At 48.5% G+C, this 18,304-nt stretch overlaps 2 protein-coding genes across 3 annotated transcripts; one reads left to right on the top strand and one right to left on the bottom strand.

Moving 5' to 3' along the window:
- The first annotated feature begins 5,971 nt into the window (after nt 1–5,971).
- On the top strand, nt 5,972–9,479 carry LOC109779237 (glucan endo-1,3-beta-glucosidase 11). 2 transcript variants are annotated; one of them, XM_020337845.4, is made up of 5 exons: nt 5,972–6,131; nt 6,225–6,813; nt 6,913–7,381; nt 8,577–8,767; nt 9,035–9,479. In XM_020337845.4, the coding sequence occupies exons 1-4, from the start codon at nt 6,056–6,058 to the stop codon at nt 8,658–8,660; spliced, it is 1,218 nt and encodes a 405-aa protein (XP_020193434.1). In that variant the 5' UTR covers nt 5,972–6,055; the 3' UTR covers nt 8,661–8,767; nt 9,035–9,479. The 2 variants fall into 2 exon arrangements, with proteins under 2 accessions (XP_020193434.1, XP_020193435.1); XM_020337846.4 differs by lacking the exon at nt 8,577–8,767.
- Nucleotides 9,480–12,273: 2,794 nt separating this feature from the next.
- On the bottom strand, nt 12,274–16,621 carry LOC109779236 (protein DJ-1 homolog A). Its single transcript, XM_020337844.4, has 8 exons — nt 16,346–16,621; nt 16,058–16,261; nt 15,181–15,330; nt 14,914–15,096; nt 13,828–13,908; nt 12,939–13,139; nt 12,717–12,857; nt 12,274–12,630 (listed from the first exon to the last, which is right to left on the bottom strand). The coding sequence occupies exons 1-8, from the start codon at nt 16,490–16,492 to the stop codon at nt 12,430–12,432; spliced, it is 1,308 nt and encodes a 435-aa protein (XP_020193433.1). The 5' UTR covers nt 16,493–16,621; the 3' UTR covers nt 12,274–12,429.
- Nucleotides 16,622–18,304: the final 1,683 nt, after the last annotated feature.

The raw sequence follows: 18,304 nt of genomic DNA on the forward strand, positions 1-18,304 counted from the left end.
CTCCGATCTTCTTTATCAGGTCGTCATTCTTCTCCAACAACGTGGCGATCTCCTCTTCATATCCATCGCGTGTAGACTTGAGTTCTTCCTCCAACTCCGTGATCTTGGTCAATGCCTTCTTCAGATCTAACATGTTTGCGCACATCTGGTTCTCCTGGCGACGAATGTGTTGGTTTTGCTCCTGGATGAAAGCTGCAATTGATCCATCCTTCTTGGTGCTGATCATCTCCCATTGCTCATCTCGGCGTCCACAAATCTGATAAATAGTATCCTTAAGCTTCCTATGGTAGACTTCTCCAATGCGTCCCATAGAGATGTGGGCTGCCATGCTCTTCCCTAAACTCCAGGTTGGTGCATCAAAGGAAAACTCTATAGGCTCAGTGACTGGCGTAAACATCCTTCCTGGAACTTGAACTTGAATCTTCCAGCGCTCCTCTTCTGGTAGTGTGGCTTTGTAAGTCCCGGTGAAGCTTGGTATTCCGATGTTCAGGTACTTAGTGACTTCCTTCAAGTCTCGTCCAAATGGTGTATCTTCAGCCGGTTGCATGAACTTGTTCCTTGCATCCGCCATTCCTAAAAGAGTAGAAAGTGGAGAGGAGTCAGAAATGAGAAGAGAGTAGTGTTCTAGGGTTTAAGCTTAGTGGTCGTGTCCTACAGTCAGCGTGTGCTCTGATACCGCCTTTGTAGCGATCAGACCTCAAATAGTCTGATCTACCGTGCACCAGTGTCATCCCTGGATTAGTAATGCTGACACGCACAGTACAAATGGAGGATTTATAACAGAGTAGCAATCACACACTTATTACAATGAGTATATCAAGAGAGAAATAAGTATGACAAATATGGCTTAAGGCCATCTAATACGATAACAGCGGAAGACTTGGAAGATAAGTGAGTCCATCAACTCCAACGGCATCACTGAGTATAAGACCACGACCTAAGGCACCTTACTCGTCGTCTGAAAAGTCTGCAACATGAAACGTTGCAGCCCGAAAACGGGTCAGCACATGGAATATGCTGGCAATGTAACACATAGAGAGTAATGACCATAATAATGCTATACTACATGCATATATGGCTGGTGTTAAGCTCTATGGTTACAGTTTTGCGAAAAGCCAATTTTTCCCTACTGCAAAGGAATAAATTTTATTTAACTATCATGGTGGTTGTTAAACATTGGGAATGGTTGACAGCATTCTCAATCCCAATTAAGTATCATCATTAACCCAACAAAATTAATTAAAGTAACATGATGATGAGATTCACATGATAATCCAGGTACTAGATACTCAAGTTGTCCATAACCGGGGACACGGCTAACCATGATTAGTTTATACACTCTGCAGAGGTTTGTGCACTTTTCCCCACAAGACTCGATCTCCTCCGTTGGGATTCTCGCACTTCATGGTGTTTGAGAAACGGATGACCGAGACACAGTCTTTTAGAAGTGTTTGCACCTTACGAATGGGTAGACCGTTACACCTACTTTCCCCTACATCCGCTAGTCTACCACTGTAAGAGTTCACACAACTTAGTCAACTATGCTAGAGCCCGTAATAGCTTGCGGCTGCACACGGAAGTTTTTAGCATGAATAATCTCATGATCCCTTTGAACCTGGGTGGCGGTCCAAAAGAAAACAGGCAATCCTGGAATACCCAGGTACCTCAATCCACCCAGATGTGAGTTTTAGTTGCCACCTTAAGGTTAACCATTAATTAACAATCTCACATCTGTCATGGTAACACTCAAACCCAATCCACGTCTACTAGCATAGCATAGCAATATAAGCAAACGTAGAAGTAACTCCCGAAGGTTTGATAATAAACAGGTAATAGGTACTACCTCAACTACTTCCCAATTCCCACAGCTTAATTAGATCCTAACCATGCAATGTTTGAGGATTTGTCTAATGAAATAAAACTGGGTAGTAAAAGAAGTATGATCAAAGTGTTACTTGCCTTGCCGATGATCCGTGAAACATAGAGATTCGAAGTAGCAAGCGGCGCACTCCGGGTACTCTATCACAAACAAACAAGCAAACAATAAGCACTCATCTAATGCACAGGTAAAACTCAAATAAAGATCTAACCAGAAAGTTCAACTTAAGAACTCCGGTTTGCAAAAAGAATCGAATCAAACGAAGCAACGAAAGTCAAACGGCGAAGGAAACAAGCTTCGTTTACTAATCTGGATCTAAGTCAAATTTTACAGTAGCAAAAACTTGTTTGAATAGGTTAAACGGAAAGAGAATTTCGAGACGAAACTCTAGGCGCTTGAATCGCCTGATTCCGATAAACGAGCTAAAAGATAAAGCAGAACGAAAATCTGATCAGAAATCACGATCTGGAATAATCGCGGAAAATCCGACAAAAAAGAAAACTGATGAACAGTTAAATGAACGGACGTTCGTTAACTGCGACTAACCGGCGAACACGTTCGTTAAAACGAACGGATCGGTGAACGTTCACTAACTAACTAAACCAAAAAAATAAACCGATCTATTAAAAAAAATAGGGTTTCGAAAAAAAATAAACCGAACGGTTTTAAAAAAACAGGCACGGCGGCGGCTTCGGCTACCTCGGTCCGGCGGGGTCGGGACGGGGCTCCGGCGGGTTCGGGAGAGGGCGGCGAGGACGGCGGGGCTCGGGCGTCGTCGGGGGCGGCGAGGGGCTGCGGCGTACGGGGCTTCCCGAGGCGGCGGCGTCGGCTCCTGCTCCGGCGGGTCCTCTCGGCGGTGGGGCGGCTTCGGGTCGGGGCGGGGTGAGGAGAGGGGCGGCGGGGGCGAGTATTTAAGGAGGGGGGTGCTGCCTTGGGGAAGGGGCAAGGGGCGGCGGCGACGAGCGGGACTCGGGGCGGCGGCGGTCTCCGTCTCGGTCTCCAGGAGGGAGACGAGGCGCGGGGCTGGGCTGGGCTGTCGGCTGGGTTTCGGCCCAGTCGGCGCGCTTTGCGAGTTTTTTTTTAAATAATTTTGCCGAACCTAAAAAAATCATAGAAAAATAAATAAAAATCCAAAAATGCCCAAAACAAATTTTCACAGTCTAATTAAAATAATTAGAACGAGATGAACATTTTCTTGGCCCAAAAAATGCATTTTTTTTGAAAACGTGAAATTTTTCTAATGCAATTAAAATTGCAAATAAAATCCGAATAAAATCAAATATTTGATTTTAATATTTTCCCTCCAATATTTCAATTATTTTGGAGAAGTCATATTTTCTCCTCTCATTTATTTTAATATGAAATATTTTTCGGAGAGAACAATAAATTAAACCAAAATCCTCGTTTCATTATTTGATAAAAATCAAATATGAAAACCGCGAAAAATCCCCAACTCTCTCCGAGGGTCCTTGAGTTGCTTAGGATTTTTGAGGATTTGCCAAAATGCAATAAAATATGATATGCAATGATGATCTAATGTGTAACATTCCAAATTGAAAATTTGGGATGTTACAACAACCATGAAACATAAGCAAAAAAAAGCTCGCCTCCGAAAGGGATCGGGGAATCGGCAGAAGGGCACCGCCATGCCATTACCTCGATCAAGGAGACTACGGCATCAACCGTCATCATCAGCAGCAGCAACATCCACATACTTCTTCATTCATCTAAATGTAATCCAAAACCCTACTGTGAACTCATATGTTTGTCACATTAATCATTCATCTATCATAAACATGTGCACCTCGATAATGTTTTGTGTCTCCATGTTCGAGCAGTTCCCTAGTTCTCGGGATATGGAGGAACGCTAGTGTGTGTATGAACCGAACATTGAGAATATATTCGATTTGTGGCATATGTTTGTGTTAATTATTCGTCATGATGTTATGTTAATGGCGCCCACACAACTTTTAGCACTTGTGCACTTGAAGGGTGTTACTATCATTGTGAAGTGCGGAGTTGAGGTACTACGCGACAGGAGCTATCTCTCTACTTAGTGCACCTTTGATACAGGAAATAGCGGGGACCCAAAAGCTTTAAGTCACGCCCAGCGGGAGACCCTTAATTATTGTTCCCTCGGTCGACAGACTGGGGGATTCTGGTGGTGTGCGTGATAAGGTATTGCGGTATGCACGTATCTTTGTTTGGCTCCGAGCACACAAAAACATATAACGAGGCTTATGTATCTGAATCAAGAATTAGGATTTCACATAATTAAGTAAAATACATACGAATACTAGTGATGAATCCGGACTCCCTGAGAACACCTTTAACCCTATTGTGGTTTCCTTCATTTCTATTGCTCTCTTGTTCTTAGTTACTTTCATAGCGTATTTTATCCTAATTCACAAACTCTTGCAATATTTGCACTTTCACATTGCTTTTACTTTGGACCAAAAATAACTTGCAAGCATGTTCTGATAAAGCTCTATGAGGGACAAGGATCATTTTCTAAGCTCTTCGTGGAATCAATACTATTACTTCAAAGAGGCTATAGTTGTACCTTATGCACTTGCAGGACATCAAGTGCACATCTAGGCTCGCCTACACTATTCGTCGGCATTGGGGAGCGCTAGGACGGGGGTGGCAGCCACGCTTGGGAGTTCCACACTGCTCATGTTCCTGGAAGAACTGCCTACGTGTGTGTGGGATGCCAGTTAACACCCTGGTCCTACATCCCTTGCAAGGGAGAAGGGCATGACACCACGATGACGCAAGTGTCGGTGCCATGGGGTAAAAGGTGGGGTCCATGCTCATAGTATGGGGTCTGCCAACACGTACTGTAGTAGGGCAGGCCACAGCCTCTGCCTCGCCGACTCCACACCGACCGAATGCCTACTATGCTTTGATCCATGCAGGATGGCCACGCGTGAGAGCAGCAACATAACCAATGTTGGGCTCACGGACGGGAGGCGGCAAGACTAGGCATTTGCACGCGGGATATTTGATGAAAAGCATATGGAGAGAGGGGAGGAAGAAAGAGAAGAGAGAAAGCAAATGATGCAGTGGATTGTCACATGTCTTTTTGTGAAAACCAGGCCAAATCTAGTTTTGAACAAAATTGTTTGGTTTCCAAAGATATGGGATCAAAATTGTGTGTTTCCTAGTTGAGGGGCCAAATGAAAACTGTTCGGCAACTTGAGGGAACAAACTCATATTTTTCACATGAAAAAAACAAGCAAAGTAGTTGGAGCCACTAGATTCGAGCGTCGCCTAGATAAGAGACCATCCAGGATGGAGGATCTCGCAGAAAATGGATACAGTTTTCCCCACAAGAAAAAGTAAAGAAAATGGATACAGTTTGAATGTTTTTTTTCTACATCATAGCAAAGATTCAGAGCGAACGGCCTAGTCGAATTCAGGGGCTTTATGAACACCTAGATTACAGCACACTGCAAAAGAAAAGGAAAACATATGATCAAAAACAGGTCATGTGCACTTGTCAGTCAATTCACCCTCTGGTATCAAAGTAAATAAAATCATTTTTACTCAATGCCTGCATATGGAGTAGTACCTAACTACCTCGGACGATAAACAAAAGCACGGGCTTCTTTTTTACAGTAAAGGCGCGAGCTTAACTGACGTCCAGTTTGGACCATCGGCTGACAGCTTTCTGAAGGCCCAGGCTCGACTACTCAGGTCGGCATGAACTGTGCGCTCAGCCAACAAGTAACCCGCCCGGTCGCTTTCACACGTCCGTCCGGGCGCGAGCACGAGGGAAGGGACGACGAGGCTCGAGAGCATCGGGCATTTGCCTCCTCAGCAGGGCTCCTGCCACAAAAACATACTCCACCCAGCCAAGCCACGGCAACGGAACGGAAGGCGTCAGGGGCAACCCGATTAACCCACTTCCCCGCCGATGAAGAAGGCCCCTCTCCGCTTCCAAAGTCTTCTCCGGCCGATCACCCAAGTAAAGTAAAGAATTATTGCCCGCTTAGCCTAGCTCCCCCCCACCCCCCACGCCGCACCTACCGCACAGGTGCAACCCCCGGCCGTCCGGTCTCCGTCCCGCCTGTCTATAAATACGCAATACCCTCCTGCCTCTCTCCCTCCCCCTCCTCCTAGCTTCATTCCCTCCCCGCTCCAACTATCGGATCGATCGTGTCAGCAGCAGCAATGGCGCCATTTGCGACGCCGATGAGGTCGGCGTCCCTGCAGCTCTCTGCTCTCCTCTGCATCCTCCTCTGCTCAGGTAATGCATGGGCGAATGCCCATCGCGCGAATTCAGTTGGCCGGACGTCAGAGTGTGACTGACAAGATTTTCTTGGAATGTGCGTGCGTGCAGAGGTCTGGGTGCTGCAATGCGGCGCGGCGATCGGCATCAACTACGGGCAGGTGGGCAACAACCTGCCGACGCCGGCGCAGGTGGTGTCGCTGCTGTCGTCGCTGCGGGTCGGCAAGGTGCGCATCTACGACGTCAACCCGCAGGTGCTGGCGGCGTTCGCCGGCACGGGCATCGAGCTCATCGTCACCGTGCCCAACGACCTGGTGCAGCCCATGGCCGCCAGCGCCGGCCAGGCCATGCAGTGGGCCACCGCCAACATCAAGCCCTACTTCCCGGCCACGCGCGTCACGGGCATCGCCGTCGGGAACGAGGTCTTCACCGACGACGACGAGGCGCTCAAGGCCAGCCTCGTCCCGGCGATGCGCAACCTGCACGCCGCGCTGGCCCAGCTGGGCATGGACGGGTACGTGCACGTCTCCACGGCCAGCTCCCTCGGCGTGCTGGCCAACTCGTACCCGCCGTCGCAGGGCGCCTTCACGCCGGAGTGCGCCCCCCTCATGCTCCCCTTCCTCCGCTTCCTCGCCGAGACCAACGCCCCCTTCTGGATCAACGCCTACCCCTACTTCGCCTACAAGGCCGACCCAGCAAAGTAATTTCTCTTTAACATATTTAGTTTATTAATAAGTTAAATATGCCACGTCAGCACACGTGTCGTTTCCTTTCTGACGTGGATGCCACGTGCGTGCAGCGTGTCCCTGTCCTACGCGCTGTCGGACCCGTACCACGTCGGCGCGGTGGACCCCTACACCCACCTGCAGTACACGAGCATGCTGTACGCGCAGGTGGACGCGGTGACCTTCGCGGCGGCGCGGCTGGGCTACGGCGGCATCCCGGTGTTCGTGTCGGAGACGGGGTGGCCGTCCAAGGGCGACGCCGACGAGGTGGGCGCGACGGTGGAGAACGCCCGCGCGTACAACCGGAACCTGCTGGTGCGGCAGGTGGGCAACGAGGGCACGCCGCTGCGCCCCCGCCAGCGCCTCGAGGTCTACCTCTTCGCGCTCTTCAACGAGGACATGAAGCCCGGCCCGACCTCCGAGAGGAACTATGGCCTCTACCAGCCCGACGGCCGGATGGTCTACAACGTCGGCCTCGCGCAGCAGCAGACCACGTCGGCGGCGTCCCTCTCCCTCGCCGCCTCCTCCGCGCCTCCCACCAGGGTTAGTACCGCTCATTCTTCTTAATTCTGTCTGCAAATTAATTTTCCATGGAACCAGCTGTGAGAAAACTGGTGCTCGTATAGTACAGCATATCTATCAGGATCACGCCACCTTTTTCGGTCAGTCAGAGATATAGTCATACACAGTGGTAAAGATTTGCATGCATGTGTGTGTTCCCCACAGCAACGTCAACCAAGGGTGCAATGCACATGTGGATCACTGTTGGTCCAAGCTGGACTTTACTAGAATCGTACTACTATGCAAAAGTCGCTTATATCTAATCGAAAGTGGTAGTGGTCCATGATGTCCATGCACGTAGTACCAAACTATTCACTTTCATCTGCATGCATGGACGGATGAGCGATCAACATGGCACCCTTGGCAAGTAAAGAAATTAATCAGCAACACACGCACGCACGCACGCACGCAGCTAGTGTCCTAGGCGGCAGTTTTCCTTGCAGTGACCTAGCTGAATTGCAGAGTTATTCTTTCCCCTTGCTTGCACTTAAAGTGCTACTAGGTTGCAACGATCATCAGATCACTCCACTTAGAAAGAAAAAAGCACCAAGAAAGCAAGACCTACGAAGGGGTCATATCTAGTAATACTTGCAACCAACAAAAAGGAATAATCAGCCAGCCTTTGCATGCACCACGACGCTTCTGAGTTCACACTCGTGTCTTGGAGGAAACTTCACGAATCAATCAAGTTTTGTATGCAAGGCCGTTCGTTCTTTTTAGTATAGTCATCCCATCACCAAGGAGTAGAGATTTTTTTTTTTTGCGAGGAAGGAGTAGAGATTTCTAAATATTCCTTGTGCATTTGTGCACACAAAGAATAGGGAATGATTCCAAAGTGTTCCTTTTTGGTACGCTCTTATCGTGCGGTTTAGTATTCCCGAGGGGCCAAACTTTCATGATTGTACAAATCAGCGTTAGGTGCATATGCGATTCTTCTTCTCCACCCAAATGTGAAGTGTATACGTGTTGTTAGTGGAGCAAAAATGATGTCTGATAATTAATCACGTAGATCACCGAAAGCGGCGATGAACATGATTAGTTTTCACCGAAAGACCGCAGGCAATCTGTTGCTCAATTTTGAGAAGTGCAGTTTTTTAAAAGATGTAGATGCTTATTTTACCATATTTATTTACTATAGTTGTATGAACTAACATGTTTCACCTTTTGTGATACGCAGGATGTTGGGAAGGACTTGACCTGCCTGTGCATCCTCTCAGCTCTGGCCATCCTGCTCACCTCCCAGGCTTTCTTACTGGGATAGCAAAAGCACCCAGGAGCGCGGCCATATGCATGCAAGCAAAATGGCCTTGACTTTTGTGGACCAAAAGCCTTGCAGACCAAAGGGCAGAGATGGTGCACCATTTGAAGGTATGCCATGGCCCCCCTGGCATGTCATCTTATCACAGATGACACAACCTCCTTTTCTATGCCATGTGGTAGCCCTTTATATCCAAGAGAGAAAGACACTTTCCCATTTCACATGCCCTTTCCTTGCCTTCCTATGGGCTACCACATTATGTATATCTGATCATACATACATGATACTACATGACACATACATACACACCGCAAGGCAATCTGAAAGCCTGAAACACTTGGTCACAACTAACAAGGGGCTCCTCCTTTTCATTGCAGGAGGCAAAAGGAAAGCATGTATGGTGTAGGCCAGAGAAAAAGCTTCTCTTTGCGATGTGGAAGGCACTACCTCTGCCCTCGTGGGGTGTGGTGGGCTTGTGGACGGCACAGCGTGTAAATATTGCGAGGCAAAGGTCCCGTTTTGTGACGCGCGCACACATGGGATTCCGGGAGATATGCGGGGAAGATGGAGAGAAAGGGTGGCCGATGCTCGCGGGATTCGCTTTTCAGCGCCGAGGCTGATTTATGCCCCCTTTGTGCCATGTCAAGCTGCGGTGGTGTGAGGCTCGTGCTCGTGTATATATATGGTTTATGATCCGATTATTATTATATATATTCTTTTATTTGTTCTAGGCTCGGAGTCCCTGCGGCTGGTGATGATCAGTTGGTATGCGGGCTCTGGGCGTTGATGTAAATAACTGCAAAATTTATCAGAGTATATTATGATTCTCGCTGCAATTATCTTCTTCTTTTCTTGTTCTGTTCACGGCGGCGAAATTCGGATTAAGATGCCAGCCCTTGTTGTTGTTGTCGTCCAAATGAAACTGCACACCACAGAGGAAGGGACTCAAGAGAAGTTGATGCACTCGGATTAAACTCTGCTTCAGTTACTTCAGAGTAAATTGGTTCCGGTTGTCGTAGAAAATTCCACAATTTTGCCCCGAGTAGCCGATAAATATGACTGTGAGTTAGAGCATTACAGCCGCGCGGCTCAAACCCGTCTCATATGCCCGGGCGGGCCGTCCAGCCATGTTTTTGACCCAGACGGGTTCCTTAAACGGACCTCAAACGCCCGGGGCTGGCTGACACCCCTCGTATCCAGCCCAAATATGGGGCGAATATAGAGGCGCCCGGGCACGCCCGTCACGTCGGACCCGACAGCCCGACCCCATCCCAAATTGCACCAAATCCACCAAACCCTTCCTCCTTCTCCCGCCGCCCTCCAACCTTTCCCGTGTCCGGACCCTCGCCGTCCTCCACCCTTGCTCTCAATCCTCACCACCAGTCCCGATCCATTGCCGGAGATGTCGTCCAGCCCGACCCACACCGCCGCGACGGAGACGCAGTCCGCCTGTTCGTCCGCGGGGTCACTTCGTCGGCTACCACTTGCAAGGCGGAGAACGTCGCCCAGAAGTTGCCGCAACGCCGACAGCGAGAGAGGGAGGCGACGGCAGTGGCGCGGCGAGGTTCGAACATGGTGGATCAGCTATCTCCTCCGTCGTGCCCAGATCCCCACACCCCTTCCATTCGAGCACCGACGCAAATTATGTCGTCCGGCCCCATTGGGACAGAGGAGGATTCGACGGCCGGCTGGGCCATTCCGGAGAGCATTCCGCTCACGCAGATGCCCGCCGTCGACGCGTGTGACTCGCCGCAGCTCGTTCGGGCGCGGATGAGTACGGGCACCGACAGTGCCCGGGCTGCCCTCGACATGTTCGAGGGAATGACCAAACAAGAGACGGTACGTTTTCTTTGCTTCTGTCCGATCCGATTTTTGCATAGAGACCACTAGTTCATTTCGCACATGATGAATGCTTGCAAACTATAATCATGTAGGAGGCGTTCTTGTCCAACATGATCAATGAAAATGAAGATCCGACCGAAATGGAGTACGAATTCGAGGCTACCACCGCATTTGAAGTTGGGACAACATCCGATCTCAATCCGAGCAAGAAGAAGAAGACCAAGACGCCGAAGGCAAGAGGCCCGGCATTCGCAATATTTGAGGACATCTTGTTGGTCAAAGCTTGGTTGGCTATAACGATGGATTCAATATGCGGCACCGAGCAAAAGGGGAACACCTATTGGGCGAAGATTTGGAAGGAGTATCACGAACAAAAGGAGTATGTGGAGCCGCATCCTATCATGACCACCCGCGATGTGGCATCTCTTCAACATCGTTGGGTGATCACTCAAGGGGAAGTGAACAAGTACGTCGGCTACTACTCACAAGTGACCAAATGCCCTCAAAGTGGGATGGTAGTCGCAACTCACGTAAACTCAACTGCTTCATCTTGTCATCATTTGCATATGCTTATTGTGTTTGCATTCTCGTGCTCATATATATGTTGTTTGCTAGACGGCGGTGGCAGCCATTTTGTATCACGAGGTGGAGAAGAATCCATTTTCTTTTAGCCATTGTTGGGTCATATTGAATGGCAAGCCAAAGTGGAACCAACTTGTGGCCGACCTCAAGTCCGGCAAGAAGAGGAATGATGGCTCAAGCTCCAACCAATTAATTGGGTTGGACGATGATGAGGACGATGTTGTCGTGACGAACAGAAAAGCCACCGTGCCAAAGCATAACCGCCAAGTCATGGGAAACAAGTGGGAGAAGGCACATGCCGCCTGTCATGTCGCGGCTACCAAAATGTCGTCCACATGGACGAGCATTTTTTCGATGAGGGAGAATAAGGAGAAGAGGTACAAGCTCATGTTGGATGCGCAGAAGAAAAAGATGGAGTGAGACCGAACGAGTGCGGAGAAGAAGCTCGAAATTGATAGGGAGAAGATCGAGTTGGAGAAGCAACATCAAATGGGAACTCGAGAAGGCCAAGACATTTGGCGACATAGACCTTGAGAAGGAGATGTTGCATCTTCCACGGGACGCGGAAGATGCTAGGACCATGTTGGTGGATGAAACTCTTGGATGAGCATGCGAAGAAGTGGCTTGGGGACAAGAAGGAGATCAACGACCGTAGAGAGTATGAGGCGGCGAGGGCGGCTGCGGCCTGGATGCAGGCGGATGAGGCGGTCCGGATGTAGGCATAGCAGGACGCATTCCGCTCGGAGCACGCATCTAGCCAATGATCCGAGGCCATCCGTCACGCTCGGACATTGATTTTATTTTGGCACATCCGATTTGTTGAACTATGATTTGCTTTGTTTTGTTTTGAACTCTGAAAGTATGTTGGCATGTCTGGTTTGTTGAACTATGATTTACTTTGAAATTCGAACAATTTGTATCGTATGATCAGCGTGCATTGATTGTAGGATCAGAATTTACGGTATGTGGATATGCGGCGCAACATTTGAGAAGTGCCCGGTCAGTGCCCACGGACACGCCCGGGCACATTTGCAGGGCCGGATTTATTTGAGAAGTGCCCGGTCAGTGCCCACGGACACGCCCGGGCACATTTGCAGGGCCGGATTTGCCAAGTCTGGCTGTAGATGCTCTTAGAAACCACGACAAGTTACATGAGTCCAGCGACTAAACATAGTTTTCAGAAGGCGTGGCATTCGTAACTGCATTGTATTCATCTGAACTCTTTATTGCATTTCCATCCATTACGAGCTGTTGCGTTATTTGTAGTACTAAGCAACAAAAACCACCAGCTAACACAGCATCCCCTCGCATATTCACAAACAGCGTCACTCTCTAGTAGCAACAGCACTCACACGAAAACCATTGATTTGGCCAGCTCGAAGGCCCTTTCCCTTCCAAAGAGCTTCTCCACGATGGCAAGCGAGAATTCCATGGAAGTGCCCGGACCTTGGCTAGTGATCATGTTGCCATCCACGACGACTCTGTTCTCGCATTCGCTTTGGTCCGCGAGTTTGCTCCACATAGCAGGATAGGATGTAGCCTTCTTTCCCTGGTGTAAAAGGGGTTGTGCAAGTTATAGAAGCGTTTCAGAATGTCTGTTTCGCTAGGGGTTTAATGTTTATCGCACACCATTACCTTCAGCAGGCCATGTGGCTCAAGGGCAATTGCTGGGGAGGCACATATGGCTCCATACAGTTTGCTTGCCTCGGCTTGCTTCTTGATCAATCCAATCAGTTTATCTGATTTGGCATATGCTTGGGCACCACCAAGACCACCCTATCAAGAAAATAGGAGGACATAAGATAGGAGTAAAACCTAAACGTTATTGATGGACAAAAAGTGATGTATGGAACTTACAGGTAACAAAATGAGATCGTACTGCTGCTTAAGCGCATCATCCAAAAGCACATCAGCAACCATCTTCACATTCCTGGATGCAACAATCTCCAAAGTGCCTTCCAAAGATGCAACGACAACATTTGCTTTCGCTCTCCGAAGAATGTCAATGATCATAACTGCCTCCATCTCCTCCGTGCCATTAGCAATTGGTACGAGAATCTGCGGCAGGAGAACAAGATATATTGAACTGTTAATGGAGCACTATACAGTCAGAACTAATCATGTAGTAAAACAAAGAGAAATACAAGAAAGCAGACATATACCGAGTTGACTGTTGATTGAAATATACTCCGTCCGTAAAGAAATATAAGGTTTAGATCACTAGAATTTGAATTGCTTCTAGTGGCTTCTGTGATTTAATCTTAGTCATGCGCTAAATAAATTGTGTTTGGGTTCATGTGCACTATGCTCACAGCTACAATTTTCATCCCTCCCTCCATATGCATAAACCAAGCTAGAAAGGCAAATTTCTGAAAGAGACCATCTAAAACAGAAAAACTGAGATACTGAATACACCTGTTCTCATCTTCAACCTATACCTTACAAAGCACACACTGAATTCTCTACCATAAGGAACAATGTTTGCACCAAGAACCATGGTTGCACACAGAAAACCCATGCTACCCAATCCCACTTTTGTAGTTAAGGAGCTTGGTTGGCCTAATTAAATTTGTAATACCTCATCCTACCTTGGCATTAATAAACTTTACTTATTTGCCCTGTTCTAGTGTGTAGTCGACGATACTTGAATGGTTTCACCAAGGATCACATTTATAGCAACTCGATGACATAAAAATAGATCAAATGAATGCGGAATAATTAGATTTTCGTAATGAACAATGCATACTTGAGGATTTTCACCAACATTCCAACTAGTCGAATTCAGCTCCTTCATTGAAAACTCTGCGCCATGCTGGGGACGCATAACCTAAACGGATAAAATCACTTAGTTAACATGCATAAACAACAGCTGCAGAAATATGAGAACTACACCTAGGTAGGACAAAGGAAAGCAAGACAATGTTGCGAACACTAACAGAAAGCAACCATCGGAAGGAAACTAATCTCTTTTTTTGGCAAACAGAAGGAAACCAATCTGTGGAATCGTTCAATACAGAACCTGAATGCAGAGAAGTTACAAACAAAAACATAGTAGTACATAATTCCATAAGCCACTTAATAACCAGTTTCAGCAAGGATGTCGATCTACAGTTTTAAAGCCAAAAGAGTGATTTGTGTTCCCAAAATGGCAATGGTTCTTTGGCTATGCTCTTATGTCTACTTGTTGTTTGCTTTGGGGTCTTATGTCTACTTTTTGTCTGCTTTGGGGTCTTTGGAGTAGTGTTGCTGATCGTCAGCTCCCTTGTACCTGCCTTGGGTGTGTGTGCTGTCGGGTTGTCTGCAGTCTGTATGTCGATGGTTGCTTTATATATAAAGCGGGGTGAAAGCCTTTTTCGGTAAGATGGCAATGGTTCTAAATAGAATTTACCCAATTTTAACAAACAGCTAACACTAAAGTGAGAAATTTCATCATCTGCCAAAGCTAAATAACGACATCTTTAGACAAATAATAATTTCACAGAAGACTAAAGCTATTTTGCCCGGAATAATTGTTGTAATTATTTTATGAAGGTGCAATATGAATGATTTCTGAGGACATAACAAGAGCTGAATCTTGTTTTATCAATTTTGCAGGGTGAAGTATAAGATACAAAACAAGATGATGAACAAATTTTCTTCCCTACATAGTACAAAAACTGCAGGACTACCAGTGCCTAGGCCTATCAAGAAACAAAATGGCCTGATTATTTCACCATGAAGACGCAACATGGCACTACAAAACTGCCTAGTAGAGGACCATGAACATGTGGAAAACAAATGGATAACTTCTCTGCAGTAGACATCTAAGAGAACGCTGAAAAAAGATTCTTACCATTGGCCCAGCAACTTCATCGGCCTTTTCTTTGCCATACAGTTGTTCAACCAAAACAACAGAATACTCCATGGTTGTTCCTGGTCCACGGCTAGTCACACAATTCCCATCAATCTGTACCCTTGATTCTACGGCTTGCACCTCTGAAGGAAGTTTGTCCATGACTGAAGGATGACAAGTTGCCTATAGACACTTGAATGAGCTTCACCCAAATGAAAGCTGATAATACAAAGCATACAAAAAATGAATAATGGGTGAAATTATAACCTTTAATCCATTGAGCAAACCCCAAGCTCCCAGCGCCACAGCTGGTGCAGCACATACTGCAGCATAAAGCTTGCCCTTCTCTGCATGTTTTTTAACTATATTCTCCAAAATTTTGCAGTCTCTAAAGGTGGAAGCCCCAGGCATCCCTCCCTGAACAGAAAACGACCAAGATAAACCAAAAGGTCAGAATGAAGCAACAAGGTTCATGGATACCAACACTCCAAGTGATTTTAGTAAACAGAAACCCATGGTACCATAGCAAACAAATAGATGGGTCAATTCTTCAACAAAGACTAATTGGTAAAGTTTTTGATTAAGTTTGCAAAGACTACACACAGAAACAAATAACACAATTGATTCAATAACAACAAACTTGACACAGATTCATAAAGCAACATGATGTTCTCTCCACGTAGAATAGCCGAAGGCAACAAATCCAGAACAACACAGGTAAGGAGCTCAAAATAGCAGGTTAGCGACAAAGTGGACACTTATCCTCCTAAATCTGGGTAACTACAATAGAGTTATATTTCTTATGTTCAAAGTTGTAGTTCAACTGATGATCCATAAACTGGATCGAGAAAGGTCATGGATACAATTTGCAATGTAGATAAACATATGATATATTCATTTTACACAACCAAATGCACAGTCGTAGACTGTTTGTCACCACTACTTTATACGGTACCAAGGCATCTAATTTTGGTCCGGTAGAACTCACTTCATTAGCAGGCTCTGTTCAACGAAAGGGAACAATTTAGCAAATAAATCGTTGGTCCGAAACAACCAGCCATAATAACCACATTTGGTTATATTTCCGAAACAAGGAGACGCGGAGTTAACAGGTACAGGTAACGGGACGGTGTATGTGACTCACAGGAAGCGAGATAAGGTCAAAATCAGCTTCGGCTAGGTCGGCGAGGAGCGCGTCGGCGGCAAGCTTGACGCCCCAGGATGCGGCGACCTGCGCGGCCCCAGGCTCGACGGAGGCGACGGCGACGTCCGCCCCCGCGCGGCGCAGCACGTCGATGGTGATTACGGCCTCCATCGGCTCCGTCCCGTTCGCGATGGGCACCAGCACCTGCAGCATCCGCCGCAGTTAGAGAACCACAAAACAACGCACCACGCCATGGGGGAGAGGAGGATAGGGTACTCGCTTGCTTGCCTTCTTCAGGGGAGGAGACGACGCCATGGGCTGCGGGGAGGAGGACGCAAGCGCGCGGGTTAGGGTTTGGAGGCGGCGTAGCAGATGAGGTGGGGAAGGGGAGAAGGACGCTGTGAGAGTGGAGAAGACGGGTGGCCGCGTGGCCATTTCTTTCGGTGCTCTTTTCTCGGAGCTTCGGTGGGCTGTTCCAGAAGGGCGGACAGCGTGTGCGCCGAGTGGATGGGGATGGTGATGTCATGTGTGCACTGTGCAATAGGGGCAACAACCCTACGGGCTAAGAGCATCTCCGGTTCGGCCTAGGGGCTTAAATAGTGTTGTCTCGGGGCGCACCGGTGATAATTTTAATATGGGGTGGTTTGCTTTCCAGGCCCCAAGGCCTCCTCTCCCCACACGCCGTTTTTAAAACAGGAAATCGGCCAAAATTCGACCAAACACGCCACAAATTCGTCCAGACTATGTGATTTTATTAATATTTATATAAAAACTTAAAAACATAAACTAAGAGATAACTAAAAACTACAACTATGCCTAGCACTACTACGCCGCTGTCGCCGTCCGCCGCTGCCCGCCTTCTACATGCCGAGGAGGCTGTAGAACCGTGTGTAGTCGCCATCGTCGCCGCCGTCCCCGTCGTCCTGCGTGCCGCCGCCGTCCGTGCTACACCCCTGACCAGCGTCGACGATGCGTGGGGGGGGTTGACGGCCGAGCGCGTCCTCGTCATCGCTGTCGAGGACGACGACGCCGCCTTCCTCGCATCCGCGGCGACGAGCGGCGATCTCCTAGAAGGTGCGGCGCTGGCGCACCAGCTGCTCGCGGACGTACTCCACCCTCGCCCATTTGAGGGTGGTGTCGTCGGCGGCGACCATGTCCGCGTGCTCCTTCTTCACGGGGAGCAACCCCGGCTCGGTCTTCGGCCTGACGAACCAGGAAGAAGAAGGAGAGGGGCGGCCACCCTCGTGGATGACGAGGGCGCCGCCGCGGGTACGGCGCCCGAGCGGCGTCTCCTGTGGCTCCGGCTTGACGGGGCGGAGCGCCGGCGAACCGAAGGAGAGGGAGCCAGAGCCCGACGACAAGGAGGTCGCCATCTTCATCCCCCGCGGCGTCCAAGAGCTACTGCGACAACGCGAGAAGCTGTGGGCGCCGGGTACTCCAGGCGCGGCGTGTTGCCGGCCTCGATGTGCTCGAGGACGGCTTCGAGGGTGCGGCCGGGGACGCCCCACCTATCATGGGAACGGGTCTGACCGTAAGAGTATAAGGTACGTATGAGAAGGCAAGGCCCTAGCTACGGCAAGGTTGTACACACGAGTTTACGAGTTCAGGCCCCTCTCGGAGGAGGTAAAAGCCCTACGTCTCGGTGTCGCTGAGGCTTGCAGACTGGATATGTGTTGAGGTTACAGGGGGTGCGAACCCTTGTGCCAGAGGAGGGGTGGCTTATATAGAGTGCGCCAGGTCCCTCCAGCCCTTGGTTACACAGGGTTCGATGTGAGTTAAGACAGGGGCGTTACTGGTAACGCCAACTATTAATGGACTTTATGACTACGGAGTGAACTCCTCACCGTTGCCACCCTGGGTGGCTTTAGATCTTCTGTACTCCGAGTGATTCTTCACATGGTCGAGTGATGCTACTGTGGTCGAGTGGAATTGGGGTATCCGAGTGGAATCTTCTGTCGAGTGATTGCACTTCAAGGTGATTTCAGTCGGTACCTTCTGTTGGACTTTGAGTGCCTTTGACTCTAGGGTAGTGTCCTTGGGTAGGGTGTCTAGGTCAGGCCTAAGACCCTACCCTTGGTACATATCATCGTCATTAGCCCCCAAATGGATTGAGGTCCGAGTGAGGAAGGGTTGAAGTTAGTTTCGGCTCGATTCCATGCTTCGGAGGCATTTCATCAAGGTCTGGAAAGCACACTGGCACTTTAACCCTGCATGAGTCGCCTTGATCGATTCTGGCTTCTAAGATCG

The sequence above is a fragment of the Aegilops tauschii genome, chromosome 7 (assembly GCF_002575655.3).
Source record: "Aegilops tauschii subsp. strangulata cultivar AL8/78 chromosome 7, Aet v6.0, whole genome shotgun sequence".
In the NCBI taxonomy this organism is placed as follows: Eukaryota; Viridiplantae; Streptophyta; class Magnoliopsida; order Poales; family Poaceae; genus Aegilops; species Aegilops tauschii.

Bases quoted from the DNA above. Each gene is read 5' to 3' on its own strand.
- LOC109779237 (XM_020337846.4), top strand. From the start codon at position 6,056: ATGGCGCCATTTGCGACGCCGATGAGGTCGGCGTCCCTGCAGCTCTCT. The intron at 6,132-6,224 runs GTAATGCATGGG...GCGTGCGTGCAG, and splicing joins CTGCATCCTCCTCTGCTCAG to AGGTCTGGGTGCTGCAATGC. The intron at 6,814-6,912 runs GTAATTTCTCTT...ACGTGCGTGCAG, and splicing joins TACAAGGCCGACCCAGCAAA to CGTGTCCCTGTCCTACGCGC.
- LOC109779236 (XM_020337844.4), bottom strand. From the start codon at position 16,492: ATGGCCACGCGGCCACCCGTCTTCTCCACTCTCACAGCGTCCTTCTCC. The intron at 13,909-14,913 runs GTAAGAATCTTT...TTATCCGTTTAG, and splicing joins ATGAAGTTGCTGGGCCAATG to GTTATGCGTCCCCAGCATGG. The intron at 12,631-12,716 runs GTAATGGTGTGC...CTTTTACACCAG, and splicing joins AGCCACATGGCCTGCTGAAG to GGAAAGAAGGCTACATCCTA.